The sequence below is a fragment of the Felis catus genome, chromosome A1 (assembly GCF_018350175.1).
Source record: "Felis catus isolate Fca126 chromosome A1, F.catus_Fca126_mat1.0, whole genome shotgun sequence".
Lineage (NCBI taxonomy): Eukaryota > Metazoa > Chordata > Mammalia > Carnivora > Felidae > Felis > Felis catus.
In genome coordinates, this window is record NC_058368.1 from 193,310,242 (window position 1) to 193,326,336 (window position 16,095).

The 16,095-nt window shown below is 43.0% G+C and overlaps 1 protein-coding gene across 2 annotated transcripts in view; it reads right to left on the reverse strand.

The window, feature by feature from the left end:
- GRIA1 (glutamate ionotropic receptor AMPA type subunit 1) overlaps positions 1 to 16,095 on the reverse strand; it is a 306,263-nt gene that overhangs the window by 78,011 nt on the left and 212,157 nt on the right. For both annotated transcript variants that reach the window (XM_003981365.5, XM_003981366.5), the window contains exon 11: positions 10,358 to 10,728. In XM_003981365.5, coding sequence (XP_003981414.1) covers positions 10,358 to 10,728 — 371 coding nt within the window. The remainder of the gene's footprint in view (positions 1 to 10,357; positions 10,729 to 16,095) is intronic.

The window sequence follows — 16,095 nt, forward strand, 5'->3', positions numbered from 1 at the left end:
TGCTTAGCATTGTGCCTAAGGCAAGGTTTAGGCCCAAGATGGTGCTCAGTTAAAACATTTGATGGATTAATCCTCCCTGATGTCTACAGAAATATATACACATAGTAACCAGAAATAAAACAAAATAAACTCCCTCTCCAATCTCTCTCCCCATCCCCAGAATGGGTATCTACACAGAGAACAGGACATAAAAGAGAAGATGAATATTAGCTGGGTGCCTAGCCAGACTTCCCACAGATAAGGAAGGCATCTTTCTGCCTGAAAGCTCCTTCTGTGCTGCTCAGGAGATAAATAACTGGCAGCAGCACTGGCAGGGACTCCCTGAGTGCCCAGCCAGGATCCTCTGAATTCTAGATATTAGACCTGGCTGACATTGTTCCATCCATGATAGACCAAGCCTTAACACCAATCAATAAAGGTGCTCCATGGAGAGCTGGGAATTTCTTCCTGATGGCCACTGAAGAATTATCCCAAACTTGCCCACCTCAGACTCTTTTCTTGGGTGCTACTCCAATGGCTTTACAGAGGTTATAGGTCCCCCAAAGTCACAGTATTGAGTTTATCATTAAACTTTGAGAGCTCTCTGCCTGTATTCACGACATTCCCCCGCCAGAGATTTCCCTCTTCATTTCTCTTTGCTTTTGTAGAAAATCTTATCTCATCTTTCAAGGCACAGCCCACTGCTTCCCAGAGGCCTCTCTTTACCACAGCCCACACTAATTTTTCCTTCCTCAGAAATAAATTTAGCGCCAAATCCACAGGCCTCAGAGTTTAGCCCTCAGTTACACATTCCCCTAGTTCCCTGTGTTCCAGAGAGACAGCCTGGTGTAGTGAAAAGGACCTGTAATTTGGGACCAGTGGAATCACAGCAACCCATTATTTCCCCACTATGCAACCCTGAAGATCTTCACAAAGTAGGATAGACATCCTTGTTCTTCTACCTTAATAGCTGCACTGGGTTCCCCTGGCTGATGAACCATCACTTCTATCAGCAGGCTTCTACTGGTGGACTGTAGGCAAATTCTGGATGTTTAAAAACAGTGAGGGGGAACATCCTTATGGATATATCTTGTCATATTTGCACAACCATTTCTGTAGGATAAATGTGTGCACCCTAGATGTCTCTTCCCCCTGCCACTAACAATTTTAAGGCCACTTGTGATCCTTTTTGCCTCTTCTCCCTCTACCTCATTCCCACCTAAAGAGCTGTAGTTAAAGAGATCACATGCCCTTTCCAGCCTTTGGCTGTGACTATGAAGCCTACCCTATGCCACGGTCACCTCCCAGCTGAGGCCAAGAGGTTGGCCTCTCTGAGGTAGCACTACCTGTATCTTTGCTTTTGTCTCTATTTCAATTGTCTCTCACTCAGCTGGCCACACTGCACTCCCTCTTGGTGGGGACAGAGTGCACTCTTGGGTGTTCACCTCTCCTTCCTCGGTAGATGGCTTGTAAAGACACAGAAACTGTAAAGAATAATAATGGAATGAAAACCCAAGGCAAAAAAAGGTCCATTAAAAAAAAAAATCAGAGTTAGGGAGCCCACAGAAGAAAATGGGTACCTTTCTTTTATTATTTTTCATGAATTCTAATAATCTATAGGGAGCCCTCAGGGACCTTTAGAAGATGTCTGGTTTTAGAAGACTGAAATTTGTCAAGGATAAAACATGGGTATTGAGATTGGACAAACACAGATTCCAATCCCATTTCTGCTGTATAAATGTAGACAAGAGAGTTAATCACTCTGAGCCAAAGTTTTCTCATCTATAGAATGGTGTTGATGTACCGAGGTAGAGGTTGTCATGATGATAAGTAATGTGATCTAACACCAGAGTGCCTGACACATAGTAGTTTCAACAAATGAAAACAATCATTACTACTGTTTTTCCAGCCAAGAGATAGAAATGGGGTAACTGGCAATATTAGGATAACAGGAAACATTGCTTTCTGGGTCTATTCACCTTCCTTTTCTCTAATTCTACCTGCTTTATCTCTAAGTCCCTTCATAGACGAGGACTGAGTTTCTCCATATGGCACAGATAGTTAGTGATAACCAGAAATTCTCTCCATTGGACTTCTTTCTCTCCATTAAATGAAACAAATGACATCCTTAGACAGTGATGTATTACTTCAACAAGAGTGTGTTTGAATACACAACACCTGGTGTCAGGTTTTAGATGAGCTGAAGAGATCAGTTTGCCAGTCTATGTCTCAGTGAGGAATAGACATGGTAACTATAGTGCAGGGCTGAAGGTGAAGAACACTCTCAGAGACATGCAGGGACAGTTGTGATGGCACCAGCAACATCAACAGCTCTTACCGTCTCTGGGTCAGCCCTGTACAAAAGGAGGAGCTTTCCAGGTACTATGTAATTTTATACTCAAAATACACATTCAGTATTTCTTCTTAACCCCATTTTCCAGAAGAAGAAACTGACGTGCAGGGAAGCAATCTTCCCATGCTTGCACGGCTGCTAGGATTCACTTGCAGCAACCCTATTCCAGAGTTTAGGCATAACCATTATTATGAGGCACAGCTTCAGAGGAGTAATCAGGGCTGGGAAGACAGTATTTGTGAAGGGGGAAGAGTTGAACCAGGAAAGATGGGAACAGTCACTCCAAGTGGAAGGGATGACCAGGGCAGACAAGAGCTGGGGAATCAAAATGAAGCACAACTTGGTTTGGCCAAAGCCTTGGCTGAACCTGGGAATCGAAGGGAGACACACCTTAGATGGGAGGCTGGGGACATACTAGGGACCATCTTGTTTCCATTTTGAAGAAGGAGAAGTGAGACAGACAGAGGCGGTGACTCCCCTGGTGGGCTAAGAGCAGGCTGAGACTGCGCTTCCTACTAAGCTCCTTTACCCCCTCCTCCAGTCCTGTGGGCCTGCCCCTTGTGACAACAGCTGCATTCTGCCTCCAGCAAGTACTGTGCTTCCTTATTTTAAGGCCCTCCTAAGCCACTGGAGACACACCAGGACTGTTGTCACCTAGGTGTGCCATTTCTGTTAGTCTGCTTGGCACCATTTACCTTCTGCTTGGTACCTTGGGCTTAATTCACCTACTATCTTCCTTGAACATAGCTAGGGCAAAAGTATTCATTTGCCACAGATGGATGGTGTACCTAACTCACATTCAAAACCGCCAGACTCCTCATAGGAGTACGAGCATACATTCCCCATCATTTCAATTCATAATGCTTTTATTTTTCCCTATGTAGAATTCGTACTTCTTTCCAATGAACAGTTGGGTCTTCTGGTCCCGGATGCTGCATGTGCAGAGAAAGTTTAACAGGAAACAGGAAGTTTTCTCTAGGAAATTGTGGAACATAGGAAGATATTGTCATGGGCAGGCCTTTTTAGTTAACAAGACATAGGGACCATCTCTCTTCTAGTGCAGCCCCCATCCATGGCCTGGGTTTTCTAAGGCATGTGAAAGGTGAGAAAAACATAGCAATCACATTTTATACTTGGAACCAAAAATGGAGGAGGAATAGGGAAAATTCCTTTAAAAAGTACATAAATGTAATATTTCAAGTGTGTCTGAATTCATTAAAAACACAATGGTACATTATACTCCTTGCCATTCTTCCAGGGGTCTCCAACTGGTGGCCTACAAGCTGGATCTTGGCATGTTTTGTTTCATTTGTACAGTGTTCCCAGGGCAGTGACTATCTAGAACTGAGTGGGAATGGCCTTCTCCAGCTGACTTATGCATGTCCCAGTTCACCACAGTCCACAGATGGCCTCCATTCTTGTGTTTCTGAGCTTACACTCACAATTTACGCAACCTTGCCTAAGTCCTTCCCCTCCTTGTATACCAGAATCTTCACCTATCAAATGGGGATGGGGGTGTTGATGACATTTTACAGGTGTTTTGTTTATTGCTTGCCTCCTCCCACTAAACAGTAAGCTCCTAGGAAGGCAGGAAGTTTTGTCTGCTTTATTCAGTAATATCTCCTGTTGCACTTTGAACCAAATCTGTTGCATAATAGGTGCTAAATAAACATTTCACGAGTGAATAAATGGCCCTAACCATCTCTTTCAGCTTAGTGAAACACTCTCTGAGAATTTGCATATTGTGATTTTGGAAGAAAAAAAATTAATCTTCCTTCAGTTAAACTGTTCAAACCTTGGACTTTCAGAGCACGAGAGAGAGAGAGAGAGAGAGAGAGAGAGAGAGAGCACATAATTTGACTTCCCTCTTACTGATGGCCACAATTGCTGGCCGAGATGCAGAAAATGATGCTTTTCATTTGTGTATCCAGTGAAGCCTTTATTCTCCTGTCACTGCATTCATTTTAATACTTCCATGTGGCTTTTGGAGCTTCTGAAAGTTCTACTCTTGTGTTTCTCAATGGTCTGTGAAACTGCGGGGCACTGGAGCCTGGCTCTGGGTCTAGCCACCAGGTAGCAGAGGATTAAAGTTGAAAGGGAAGGAGGCACTGAGCTGAAGTTCCCCAGGGATGGGGCCACCCCCAGACAGTCCCTGCGCATATCACACCTGCTACATTTGCAGAATCCCCTCACCTGGGTCAATGGAGAGGGACAGGTGATTCTGATGCAGGTGGTCCCAGCAGAAACCCCCAAGCCTAGTCCCAAGGCACAAAGCATCTGTCACACATTTCTTGCATCATAACTGTCTACACGCCCTTGTGATATTCTTCCTTGCAGCAATGAATCTGTGTCCTACAAGAGGCTTATGTTTTCTAAAGGCGAAATATTCTATAATTTCAGGTGGCTTCCATCAACTTCCCTGCGTTTCTACTCTCAGCATCCCTTCCTTCCTCCTGCAACACTTAAATGACACAAGATGAGCAAGAGAAGGAGATTTGCATGACTGCCTCTGGGAGGGGAGGTGGGAAAACAGGAGGTGCACGGGGTAGATTTCTCATCACTTCTCAGTGTCATGGCATATTGGTTGCTATGGAACTATTGTATGAATGCAAAGGTCAGACTGTCGTTGGTTATTAGTTTGGGATCTGCTCATTGGTTATCCTGTTCCCATGGTGAATCAGTTGCTTGGCCTGACAAGTAGATTAGCTGGGGTGGAGGTGTGTGTGGTATAAGGTTCCTGGAGATCTCCAAAGTGCCATCACTCTTCCACTTGAGACTTCTCACTGAGACTAATTATCTTCACTAGGTGGAGATAATTATCATACATTCTGATACATTTTAAGATCAGGAATAAAAGAGTTTTGAAAGCCGTAGTCATAATTTCCCATTTTCTTCTATTCTTCTAGGACCTTCTAAACCTCTCTTGTTCTGCTTACTAAGGTCATATGAACCCAGAAAAGTACGGACTCCATGGACAAGCCAATAAGTAAGTGGGGGCTGTGGGAATAAAGAGCTGAAGAGGCTCCTTCTTAGCTCACTTGCAGGCAATAAATAGAACCTTGGGTTGAGACTGCCTGGTAAGCAGCACTGGATTGGGCATCAACAGGCCCAAGGGATTATCTTGGTCACCTCAGAGGATATCCCTTTCACCTCTTAGGCCTCAGTTTCCTTGTGCATAACATGATATGGATAAACCAGATCATCCTAATGATCCTGCCCAAAGCTAAAGGTCTTTGGAACTGTGGTTCCATGTTTTCCAAATGCTCCCTACCTCTTGGGTCCACCTTGGACTCTTCCCTTTCCTCACTCTCATATATCCAGTCCATCAGCAAGTGCTGTCAGTTCGAGTTTCAAAGTAGCCCACAAATCCATCTCCTTGACCATCATAATTTCCATCACTGTAATTTCCTCTGGACAGCCATAAGATCCTCTTGCTTGGTTTCTCTGCTTCCACTCTTGACTATTCTCTGCCCAATTCATTTTCCTCATCGCTCCCTGGAGTGGTATTTTAGCATGTAAATCAATCCTTGCCTTGCTTAAAACTCTCCAATGTCTTCTCAATGTATTGAAAGTAAAACTCCAAAACTATACTAGAATCCAGGGTCCTGCATAATCTGGACTCTGCCTACTTCTCTAATGTTATCTCAAACCCCTGTTCTCATTCACTGGGTACTCTTTCCATCTTTGAAAGCATTAAGCTCTTTTCCATCTCAGACCCTTGCACATGGCTAGTATGTTTCTCAGTTCTATGCAAGCCTACCTCTTTTTCACCTATCAAATCCTCAGAGAAACTTTCTCAGAACTCCTTAAGTAAGTCCCCTGTAATTCTTCTTCCCTTATTATCTATTGTTATAGCAGAGTCATTTTATTCATAGCACATCACAATTTATACATTCACAATTGCCTGTTTAATGTCTGTCTTACAGCACTATTCTTGCCAGATCCTTGAAGCAAACACTCCAGCCCCCATGCTGCTCATTGATGTATATTGTCATATCCTCAGCCCACTGCAGCATGCCATGCATGGCCAATAAATGAATGACACTGGTCACAAATAGGGGGAAAAGGGTACAGAAAAGAAGATTGAGGGAACTAAAGATAAATTTTGCTGTTTTGACAGTTTTGTCCCTCCTTTAATATATCTCTTCTCAAAATGTTCCTCTCCATGGGAAAATGAATCTAAAGATCTCTTAAAAATAGGTCGTTGGACACAAGAAGCAGGCCTATGAAGTCAATTCATGGATAGCATTTTAATCTCACCATCGGCCTAATGAAAAAAATTGTAATGTGTGATCACAGCTAAACTGAATCGTAACTCTGAATATTAAAATGGCTTGCACAAAACCAATTTCACATATAAATATGTTAAAGGGAGGTGGGAAAAGTCTTTAAAGAATTTCAAGAGGATTTACTGGCATATGCCATTGAATGTGTTAATTACAGATGATTTATTCATGATATAAGTGCAGAAAAACATTAACTTCAGGCACTATGGCCAGTGCTGCTGGTGACCCACCCCAACATCTATCCCCATATGTTCCCCTCTAGAGGCTAGAATACCTAAATTCTTGCTCTACTGGCCTTGCTTGCCACTAGGAAGGAAGGGCCACTGTTCTCACTAATAAGATAGAAGCAGATATCAGCTGCTGGGGTAGGAAGTATTCCATTAAGCTTTTGTTTTTCTGATCCAAAGAGACAGAAATGGCAACACTCCTTCCCTTTCTTGTTGTTTGAACACGGACGCAATATCTTGGTGTAGCCATCTTGTGAATATGAGAAAATGTCAAGACAGTCACAAAACAGCAGATCCTGATTTCACTGAACCATGAACCACTGACTACTTCTGTTTTTCTAATAACGTAAGAAAGATAACTATCTGTTCATATTGCTGTGGTCAGATTATTGTGTTAATTGCAGGCAACCACATTTAGCTACATTTTGTTGGCTTTTGGGTGACAGACATTAACATGAACTTTGAAGAGATTAAAAGAGATAAAGCTACTTGTGTATGAATGTACATACATGTAATTCAGATGGCACTTGGTTTTCCAAATTCTAAATTAGTGAGGATTTATGATATTTTAAGTAAACAGCAAGAGTAACTAATTGAAGCTCGTTTGAAAGGATGTTTGATGCAAACAAGCCCCTTAAAGTTCTTCCCACCACAGCACCCAGAGTGTCTCTGACACAGTACTTTGCATGTCAGAGGCTCATGACACGTATGACTTCATCAGGGAATACATAGACAGCAACAATAAAAGCTTCTGTTGATGTTTGCAGCTGCTTGCTTGGTCTCTGGCTCTGATCACTCACTGTCTAAGTGTCCTTGTCTTTTTTGTATGGCCCAAGTGAGATGAAGTACATGCCTTTTCTTTTAGCGTGTATTTCCAGGATACACTGTAGTGTATACTCTGACTCTCAGGGTTTCTACAGGCCTCTAAGCTCTGGGAATGGCCAGGGTGGGCCTGATAAGGAAAAGTCCACCTCAAGTAGATATTACTTCTTATTCTGGAATGTTTACTCTTTTGTCTGTAAGACTCTTTAATCCAAAATGACAAATCCTTCCTCCCAGTTCCTGTGAGAAGAAGTCTCAGGAATCCTGGTGTTGCTGGTCTCTGGGATCAACCACTGGCTGTTTCTGCTTTGTCCCTGGACTTCGCAAGAAGGGAGAAGTCCAGTGGCTTTCACATCAGTGTGAGCACCCTTTCTTCCAGTGAAGTTTAGTAGAAACCCAATATATAAAATCAGTAAAATAATAAAAAATGGCCCTTGTCTTATAGTGCTTCCTGGATATTATATTATGGGTCCTACATATATCAATCTATTTTAAACCTCATAACAATACTTAAGGTGGTAACAGTTCCATTTACCAGTGAAAAAAACAGGCATAGAGTGGAGGTGTTCTATCAAAGATTGGGAGGAAGGAGGCTGGGATGGGTCCTTCATAGTCTCCTTTTCACCTCAGTGTCGGTTCCTAAGATACTCTAGAGGAACCCTTAGAAGACCTGGAGACAATGTTTGAAAATCCTTTTGCAGCCCGAGGTCACAAACTCAAATACTCTCCCGGGGGCCAGCTGAGTAACAAAGGAATGAAGGTGGTTACCTGGGGGCTGCAGTGCGGTGGAGTGTGCAAGGATCAGCTAAGGGGGTGGCTGCCACTCAGCTTTGCATAACCATTGCCAAATTCTGTGCGGATCAAACACAAACATGCCTCCCAGAGGACTTAGCTTTTGTGGGCCACCAACGTGAGACAATCGGAGAATAGGTGGAGACTCTGAAAACGTATCCTGAGGTCAGACCACTTGGGTGCCATTAGAAGGTGAGATGCCCACTGATGAAGGAAATAATGGAGAAAAACAAGCCCATGGGTCTTTTTGGACATATGCATATTGTGATGGCCCTATGTTATACTGACTAGCTAAGAGTCATTTCTTCCCACTGTTTATCTACTGGCCTGATTTATTTTTAAGCAAGTCCTTCCCCTACTTGGTTCTGTCTACTCTTCACCATGTGTTTGCCAGTATTGGCCAAGCATCCAGTCTCACACCTCCTCTCCCACGCACCCCACCCCCCAACTGTCTTCTTATTTAAAGAAAAACAAGATTATAATGGTGAACAATGAGACTACCTAAATTATACAGCAGCCAAAATGAGTCCTGAGGGAAGATCCTTAGGAAGAGTTTATTCCTTTGCTACTCAGGAATATTGGTTCTCATTGACACTCAAATGCAAAACAGACAGGTGGCTAAGATGCCTCCAGCACTTGCCTATAAGGCCTTAATATTTATGTAACTTGCCCCCAGAAGGTGACAATGTGTGCAAATCTATTTATGACAGCCAAGTTCTAAGTCATGCCTCCCCACATGCTTTAGAAACTTGGTAGTCTACAAGGGACTGCCTAATGGAAAAGGAGTTCATAGACACTGAACAACTGTAAAAGGAAAGGGAAATACAGTCAGTGCTTGTATATCAGATAAACTGGAGGGGATCTGTCACATGAACATTCCAGAATGTAGTTGAAAGAACATCATACACAAAGACAGGAGGTCAATAAATGTGAGGACTGGGCTAGATTGGGAGTTTTCAAGTTTCTTTTATGCCCCCGCCGCCTTTCCATCCTTCCTCCTTTTTTTCTTTCTTGGCTTAGGAATCGTTTTTTTGAAAAAAACAATAATATTTGCAGTCTAATGTATAAAACAGACAAAGTGGACCTACTGTGGTTCCATGTGGAGGCTGCGGCCTCACTGATTTGGGCACCCTAGCACTCTCAATGCACTATCTGAGGCACCTCTGAGAAATCCCATGTTCGAACTACAAGAAACAAATTTACATCACCATTAGAACTAGATTATTTCCAAGGTCTGTTCAGAACTAAGAAAAAGAGAACCCTTTTCTCTTAAAAATGAAGAAACCTAGGTCTGCTAGGTCAGGTGACCTACTCAGGGCCATAACTAGCATGCTATAGCCGGTACTAGAACCTACTCATAGTTCAGTGCTCTCCTTCCATCATTTAGAAAGTCGCATAGGATGGTGGTCTGAATCTCAACTCACCTAGCTACAAGCTCTGTAACCTTGGCAAGATATTCAACATTTGTGTGGTTCCTCATTTATGAAAGAAGATATAACAAGAGTCCCACCTTGTGCTTCTGTGAGGAATCAGTGAGATAATGGATGTATGGGACTCAAACCCTTGCTTAGCATATAGTAGGTGCTTACTAAGTGTTAGCTGTACCATACTCTCCTCCATCCCTTCTCTGTTCCTTGCAGCTACAGAACACCAGACTTGTGATTATCCCTATTAATCTTGATGGAGCACATCAACCAGATAGCAGACAGAGCTGGCTCAGACACAGGATGCATCCAGCCGATGGACAGCATGCACTGGACAGTTGGCTGTAAAGCATAGCTGAAAAGCTGAATACAGTGAAGTCTGGAAATAATTCCTATCTCTTAACTTTCCAATATTTGCTTTGTTTTCCAAGAAAAATAAGCATTGAGCAAAGGGGTTGAGAAGAGCTGACTGACCTGGGAGAAATGTCACATCCTTGTTGCATGAATGCTCCCAGGGAGAACCACAAACTGTTGAATATCCCAAACTCATTGGATTGGTCACTGGTTGTCTGGTCCCGCCCTTCCTCAAACTCTTCACTGTGCCATTCATAGGGGCTGAAGCGGCTGACCAGGAAAAGGACGACACTCACTCCAATGTAGGCAAAGACAATGCACATCCAAATTTCATAAGCCAAAGGATCGAGGAAGGAGAAGACCCCCGGCTTGGACTTCTGCGGCTTTTTTATCATGATGGAGATCCCCAAACTCATAAATGGCTTGGAGAAATCTATCACCTCTTCCCGGACCAAGGTGATAGTTAAAGGAGCCACGGCCACATCGGCTCTCTGCAAAAAAAAAAAAAAAAAAAAAAAAGGAAGAAGAAGAAGAAGAAGAAGAAAAAATGCAGTTGAGCTCAGCAGCTCTCTGTTCTCTTGTTTCTTTCTCCACTGAATATTCTTTTGCATTTTAAAGGATGTGCGAGTTGAAAAGAAACTCAGAAGTCTAATTCCTCCTACTGTCTATATTTCTGACAAATGAATGATCAGCTCACTGTCTTATAGGAGAGATTATCCCAGTGTTTGACAGTTCTAACTGTTAGGGCATCTTCCTCACCTTACTAGAAGGGGGATGTTGTGATATCTGTGGCTTCTGCCTTCCCAGCAGCCATGCCTCCTTCCTCCACAAGAAGAACCACTCCTGTCCACTCTCAGTCCTTCTAGTTCAAATCAGCTAATCACCCTGGTTACATAGTGAAGTGCATGACCCAGGTTTGGCCATCGGTATACTTCATTTCCCTGGTCAGAACGATTCATTCAAAAATGGTATAGGACTCAAGTCCGTTTAATGAGCATTAGCCCCGAGAGTCAGAGTGAGAGATTTAGAAACTGATCCAGAATGTCATTTGGGCCATGCTAAATTCAGGACTTACCCCAGACTCCAAGGAAGATGGGTTAATATATTCTATTTGTTCCCAGGAACATGAGCCAGCCCTTCTGTTTGCCTAAGCCAGTTTGGATTGGGTTTCTTTTACCTGCAGCCAAGATATCCCTAGCTGATAGTGTGGTAAAGGCAAATTTAACTCAATAAACTCTTACTGGCCACTTCTTTATGTTCAAGCCCTAGGCTGGAAGGTGAGGGTAAGCTACAGTCCCTACACTCAGGGTATTACAAACTAGTAAGAGAGGTCGGTATACATATCCACCTTTCCCTCCTCTCACCCCTCCCCTCCCCCGCAATTTTTCAGTCTACCAGGTAGGCTGGATGTACTAGCCAAGAGATACACAATGATACAGGAGACAAGAGAGGCATTAATTCTGGCTGAGGAGATCGGGGGCTACATCATAAAAGAGGTGACACATAAATGTAGCACTGAAGAGGGGTAGGATCTTGTTGCTCTGGCACAGTACCCATTTCGGAAGGAGGGAATTACGTGAGTGAAGGCCTTAAAGAGAGGAGGAAAAGAAGCATCACAAGTATTTTTCGTGAAGACGCCTAAGAAACATACAAACAATTCAATTTTTAAAATTCAGATCCATGTAGACAAACATAAAAAAGGTTGCAAGAAATGCTCATCTTTGAGCATCTAGCATGTGGAATCACCATCCTTGCTCTTCGGTCTTTCCTCCCTCTCCCTAATGGCAGAAGCACTGGCATCTACACAAATAAAAATCCACTGCTCTGTTGGCTTGAGATCAAGAGATCCTGGAAACCCAAGAAGGTTCCATGGACAGGTGCCACAAAACTCATTTTTGAAATGAGAGACACATCTGTGCAAGTCTGTTCCAGGTGGATGGCTTTTTCTCATGATGCACAACAGTCCAGATGTGAAACTGGTGACAGATGTGTGCAGATGAGTGCCCCACTTAGCTGCTGACTGGTGTTGCATAGAGAAGATTTCGGCTGATTACTGTCATTGGCTGGGGTTTTTGAGAAGGTGCTTCAAGTGGAATAAAAATCCTGGCTTCAGAATGACTTAAGATCTCACCCAGGGAAAGAAACTTTCCATAAAGCAATGTGAATTTGATAGTAATTCTGCTTTTTTTTCTAATAGTCATTGCATAATTCTTTTATTATTATTATTATTATTATTATTATTATTATTATTATTTTGCAAATACTTACAAGCAAGTGCAAGGGAGAAGATACCTACTCTTTTGTCTGTACCCTAATATAGATAGAAAAGGAATGGAGGAGAAAAGTAATGGAAATGACTTAGAGGGACTACTACATGTTACCCAAAAGGGAGGTGAATGAAGATCAGCTTTGAAGGTGGTAACAGGAATTGAATGGATTCGTTTGATGCCTCCTGATGTGAGTTAATGAAAGGGACTGTGGACTGGAAAAATCACAGAAGCACATCATCATAATGCTTAGTTCATTCAGCAGTTCCAAGATTTGTTTCATAGAACATTATTTCTGGAAGGATGTTAATAAGTGTAACATAAAAACAGTGTGAAAATTAGGAAACATGAATCTAGGAAATATGAACTTAAACAGGTGGGGTGAGACTCCTCAGAACCTTTAGAAGATCACTATGCACTGAGAATTTCCAAGAGAGGTAAGTAGATGTAATACTTCTAAAATTATCTGGCCGTGGATCCCTGAGCATCAAAAGAGACCCATATGTGTAGGAGACATACACAGTGGGAGATGCTACATTCAATGACCTTACTTTATAGAGAAAAACTCAGGTCCAGAGAGGGAAGGTGATTTGTGCAAAGCTGCAGTGTTTCGGTTTGTCTGACATTGACTGAGAGGTCTTAAGAGGTGATTTCCAGCACCTGAGGTTGTTAGTGGTGCTCTGCAGGATTGGTCAAAGGCAGAGCTTACCTGGAAAAGTTAGACCTGGCTTCTCTGCTGGTGACTTGCTGACCATGTGGCCTTAAGTGAAACTGTTGTCTTTTGGAATATCAAATCCCTCGCTAAAAAAAAAAAAAAAAAAAAAAAAAAGGCGTAATAATTTTTTGCCCTACCTATTTGATAGGATGGTTTTGTGAGGATCAAAAGAATTCAAATATGTGAGAATACTGTCAAGTGTAAGCATTCCACAGATGCTCAAAATTATTTACTTAAATTGACATTAGGATAGTAGCTTCCAAAATTAAGCATATGTCAGAATCACCTAGAGGGCTTTTAAAAATGCAGGTGGCAGAGTTTCTCGATCTCGGTGTGATACCTGAGAATTTGCATTTCTTTTTTTTTTTTAATATTTATTTATTTTGGGGGGGAGACAGAGACAATAGCATGAGCTGGGGAGGGCAGAGAGGGAAACACAGAATCTAAAGCAGGCTCCAACACTCTGAGCTGTCAGCACAGAGCCTGACACGGGGCTTGAACCCATGAACCGTGAGATCATGACCTGAGCCAAAGTCAGATGCTTAATTGACTGAGCCACCCAGGTGCCCCGAGAATTTGCATTTCTAATAAGTTCCCCAATGATGTTGATGCTACTGGTCCAGACATCACACTTTGAGAACCACTGACCTAGGCGAGCCCCAAACAAAATATGTGATGTCTAGAAACAATCCTGGGGAGACAGTAAACAGTTTTGATGTTTTAGGTAAAGGCGAAATGTGAAGAAAACCGTTAAGGTTGGAGAGTGACTCTGAGCCAGGCACTGTGTAGGTAAACTCCCCACCCCAGCCCAGGGATATGGGATTCACTTTCCCTGTTTTACAGCGGTTCAATAACTTGTAGGTGCCTGCTGTCAAAGTTCACTCTCGTTCTGCTCCACCAAGACAAAGGACAGGCAGGGAAGCCACCTGTGAATCAAGCACAAAGCCAAATCCATGCAAGAAGCAGAAACTTCATTTGTAGCATGTGGCATCTGAGAATGCAGACACTATTGCTATGCCCATCGCCAGTAAACAGTAGCCTTACAGTCCAGTGCTCAGATGGCTTGGAGTTCAAAAGCCAGGCTGCATGTCACAACTCTGCTTTTACTAGCTGTCCTTTGCCAAATTACATACCCCCCCCCCCCCCACTGGGCCTCAGTGTCCTTATCTATGAAATGTGGAAAATAATTGTATCTGTCTTATGGGGTTGTTAGGAGGAGGAAATGAAATAATGTGGGTCAAATATTTAGCATGGCACCGGGCACATACTACCTGTGGAAATGCTACTACTACAGGTTTTGATAAGAACAAGGTGGAACAACATAAGAGACTCTTAAAAACTGAGAACAAACTGAGGGTTGATGGGGGGTGGGTGATGGGTATTGAGGAGGGCATCTGTTGGGATGAGCACTGGGTGTTGTATGGAAACCAATTTGACAATAAATTTCATATAAAAAAAAGAACAAGGTGGAGCAAAAGAAGATGAAAGAGACCTTGATTGGCTTAACTATTTAAAAGGCACAGAAAGAATCAATTTGGGAGCCTCCAAATGAGTTTTGTCTGACCTTCTGGTTGTTTGTGGCTGACAGATAGTTCCTCAAACTCCTCTATTCTTCCTCAGGGGTACAGAAAAAGAAAGCCAGACCAAAACCCAAGGGAGGATGTTGAATTGGGCCCATCATGGAGTCTTGAGAACACAGTTTATAGAGCACAGAGGGACAGGCCTGATGGAGGAGAGGGGATGGGTGGGAAAGGGCTGGCCCTGGGGCATCAGAGTTAACTCTGGTTTCTTACTGATGAGCCAGTGACCCACCACTGACTGTTGGCTATTGGGAAGCTTGACCTCAGGATGATCATACCATTGTTCTGCCAGGATCACAGGCCTTTTTCTAAGGGAACTGTGGTCCATGGGGTGAGGTCGAAGATGAATGCTAGTGGAGGTTCCCATGGAAACCAGCCTCCAGATGCAGCATTAACTGTCCAGCTCTCTGTCATCAGTGGAGCTTCCCAGAGTGAGAGAAGTAGAGGGAGGAGAAAGGGTAGAAGTACATTCCACTCCTCAACTCATTAACCATCTTATTAGGTCATCTTGAAAGCCACTTTCCTATGGAAGATTTTCCTTATTTCATCTCTTTTTTGAGTTCCCTTTGTATGGCTCCCATGGCCATCATGAGTCCTATTGCCTAGATATTGGAGAATGGAATTTAACCTAAATGGTTGCTTCATCCTGGCCGGAACTCAACATCAACCTGTGACTTAGTATATGCTTCTGCTCAGAGACCCTGCCTATAATCTTCAGTTTCTGTGAGTAAAGCTGTGGTGGTCCCTTTCCTGCAAGTAGTGGCTGACTTCTTACATTACATTTGTTGTTTCTCTACTCAAGAGAAAGATGATCTTCATCATCTCCCAGTACCCACTGAATCAATCCACTCTTCCCCTTGTCACTTCAGACTCAACCATAGCCCTGACTGCTCAATCCAAGCCCTCTACACAAATGACCACTGTTTTCTTTTCTTTTCTTTTTTAATTTATTTATTTAGAGACAGAGACAGAGAGAGAGAGAGAGAGACAGAGACAGAGACAGAGAGAGAACGAACAGGGGAGGGGCAGAGAGGGAGAGAGAGAATCCCAAGTAGGCTCCATGCTGTCAGCACAGATCCTGATGCGGGGCTTGAGTCTACAAACCCTGAGATCATGACCTGAGCTGAAATCAAGAGTAGAGGCTTAACTGACTGAGCCATCCAGGCACCCCAATGACCAATGTTTTCGCACTCTCCTTACACCTCTTTTATTTCCATCACCATTCTATTGTTTGTACTTTAGAAATTCCTGGGCTGCCTTTCTCTCTATTTGAACATGGGCAATTTTCAGTTTCCA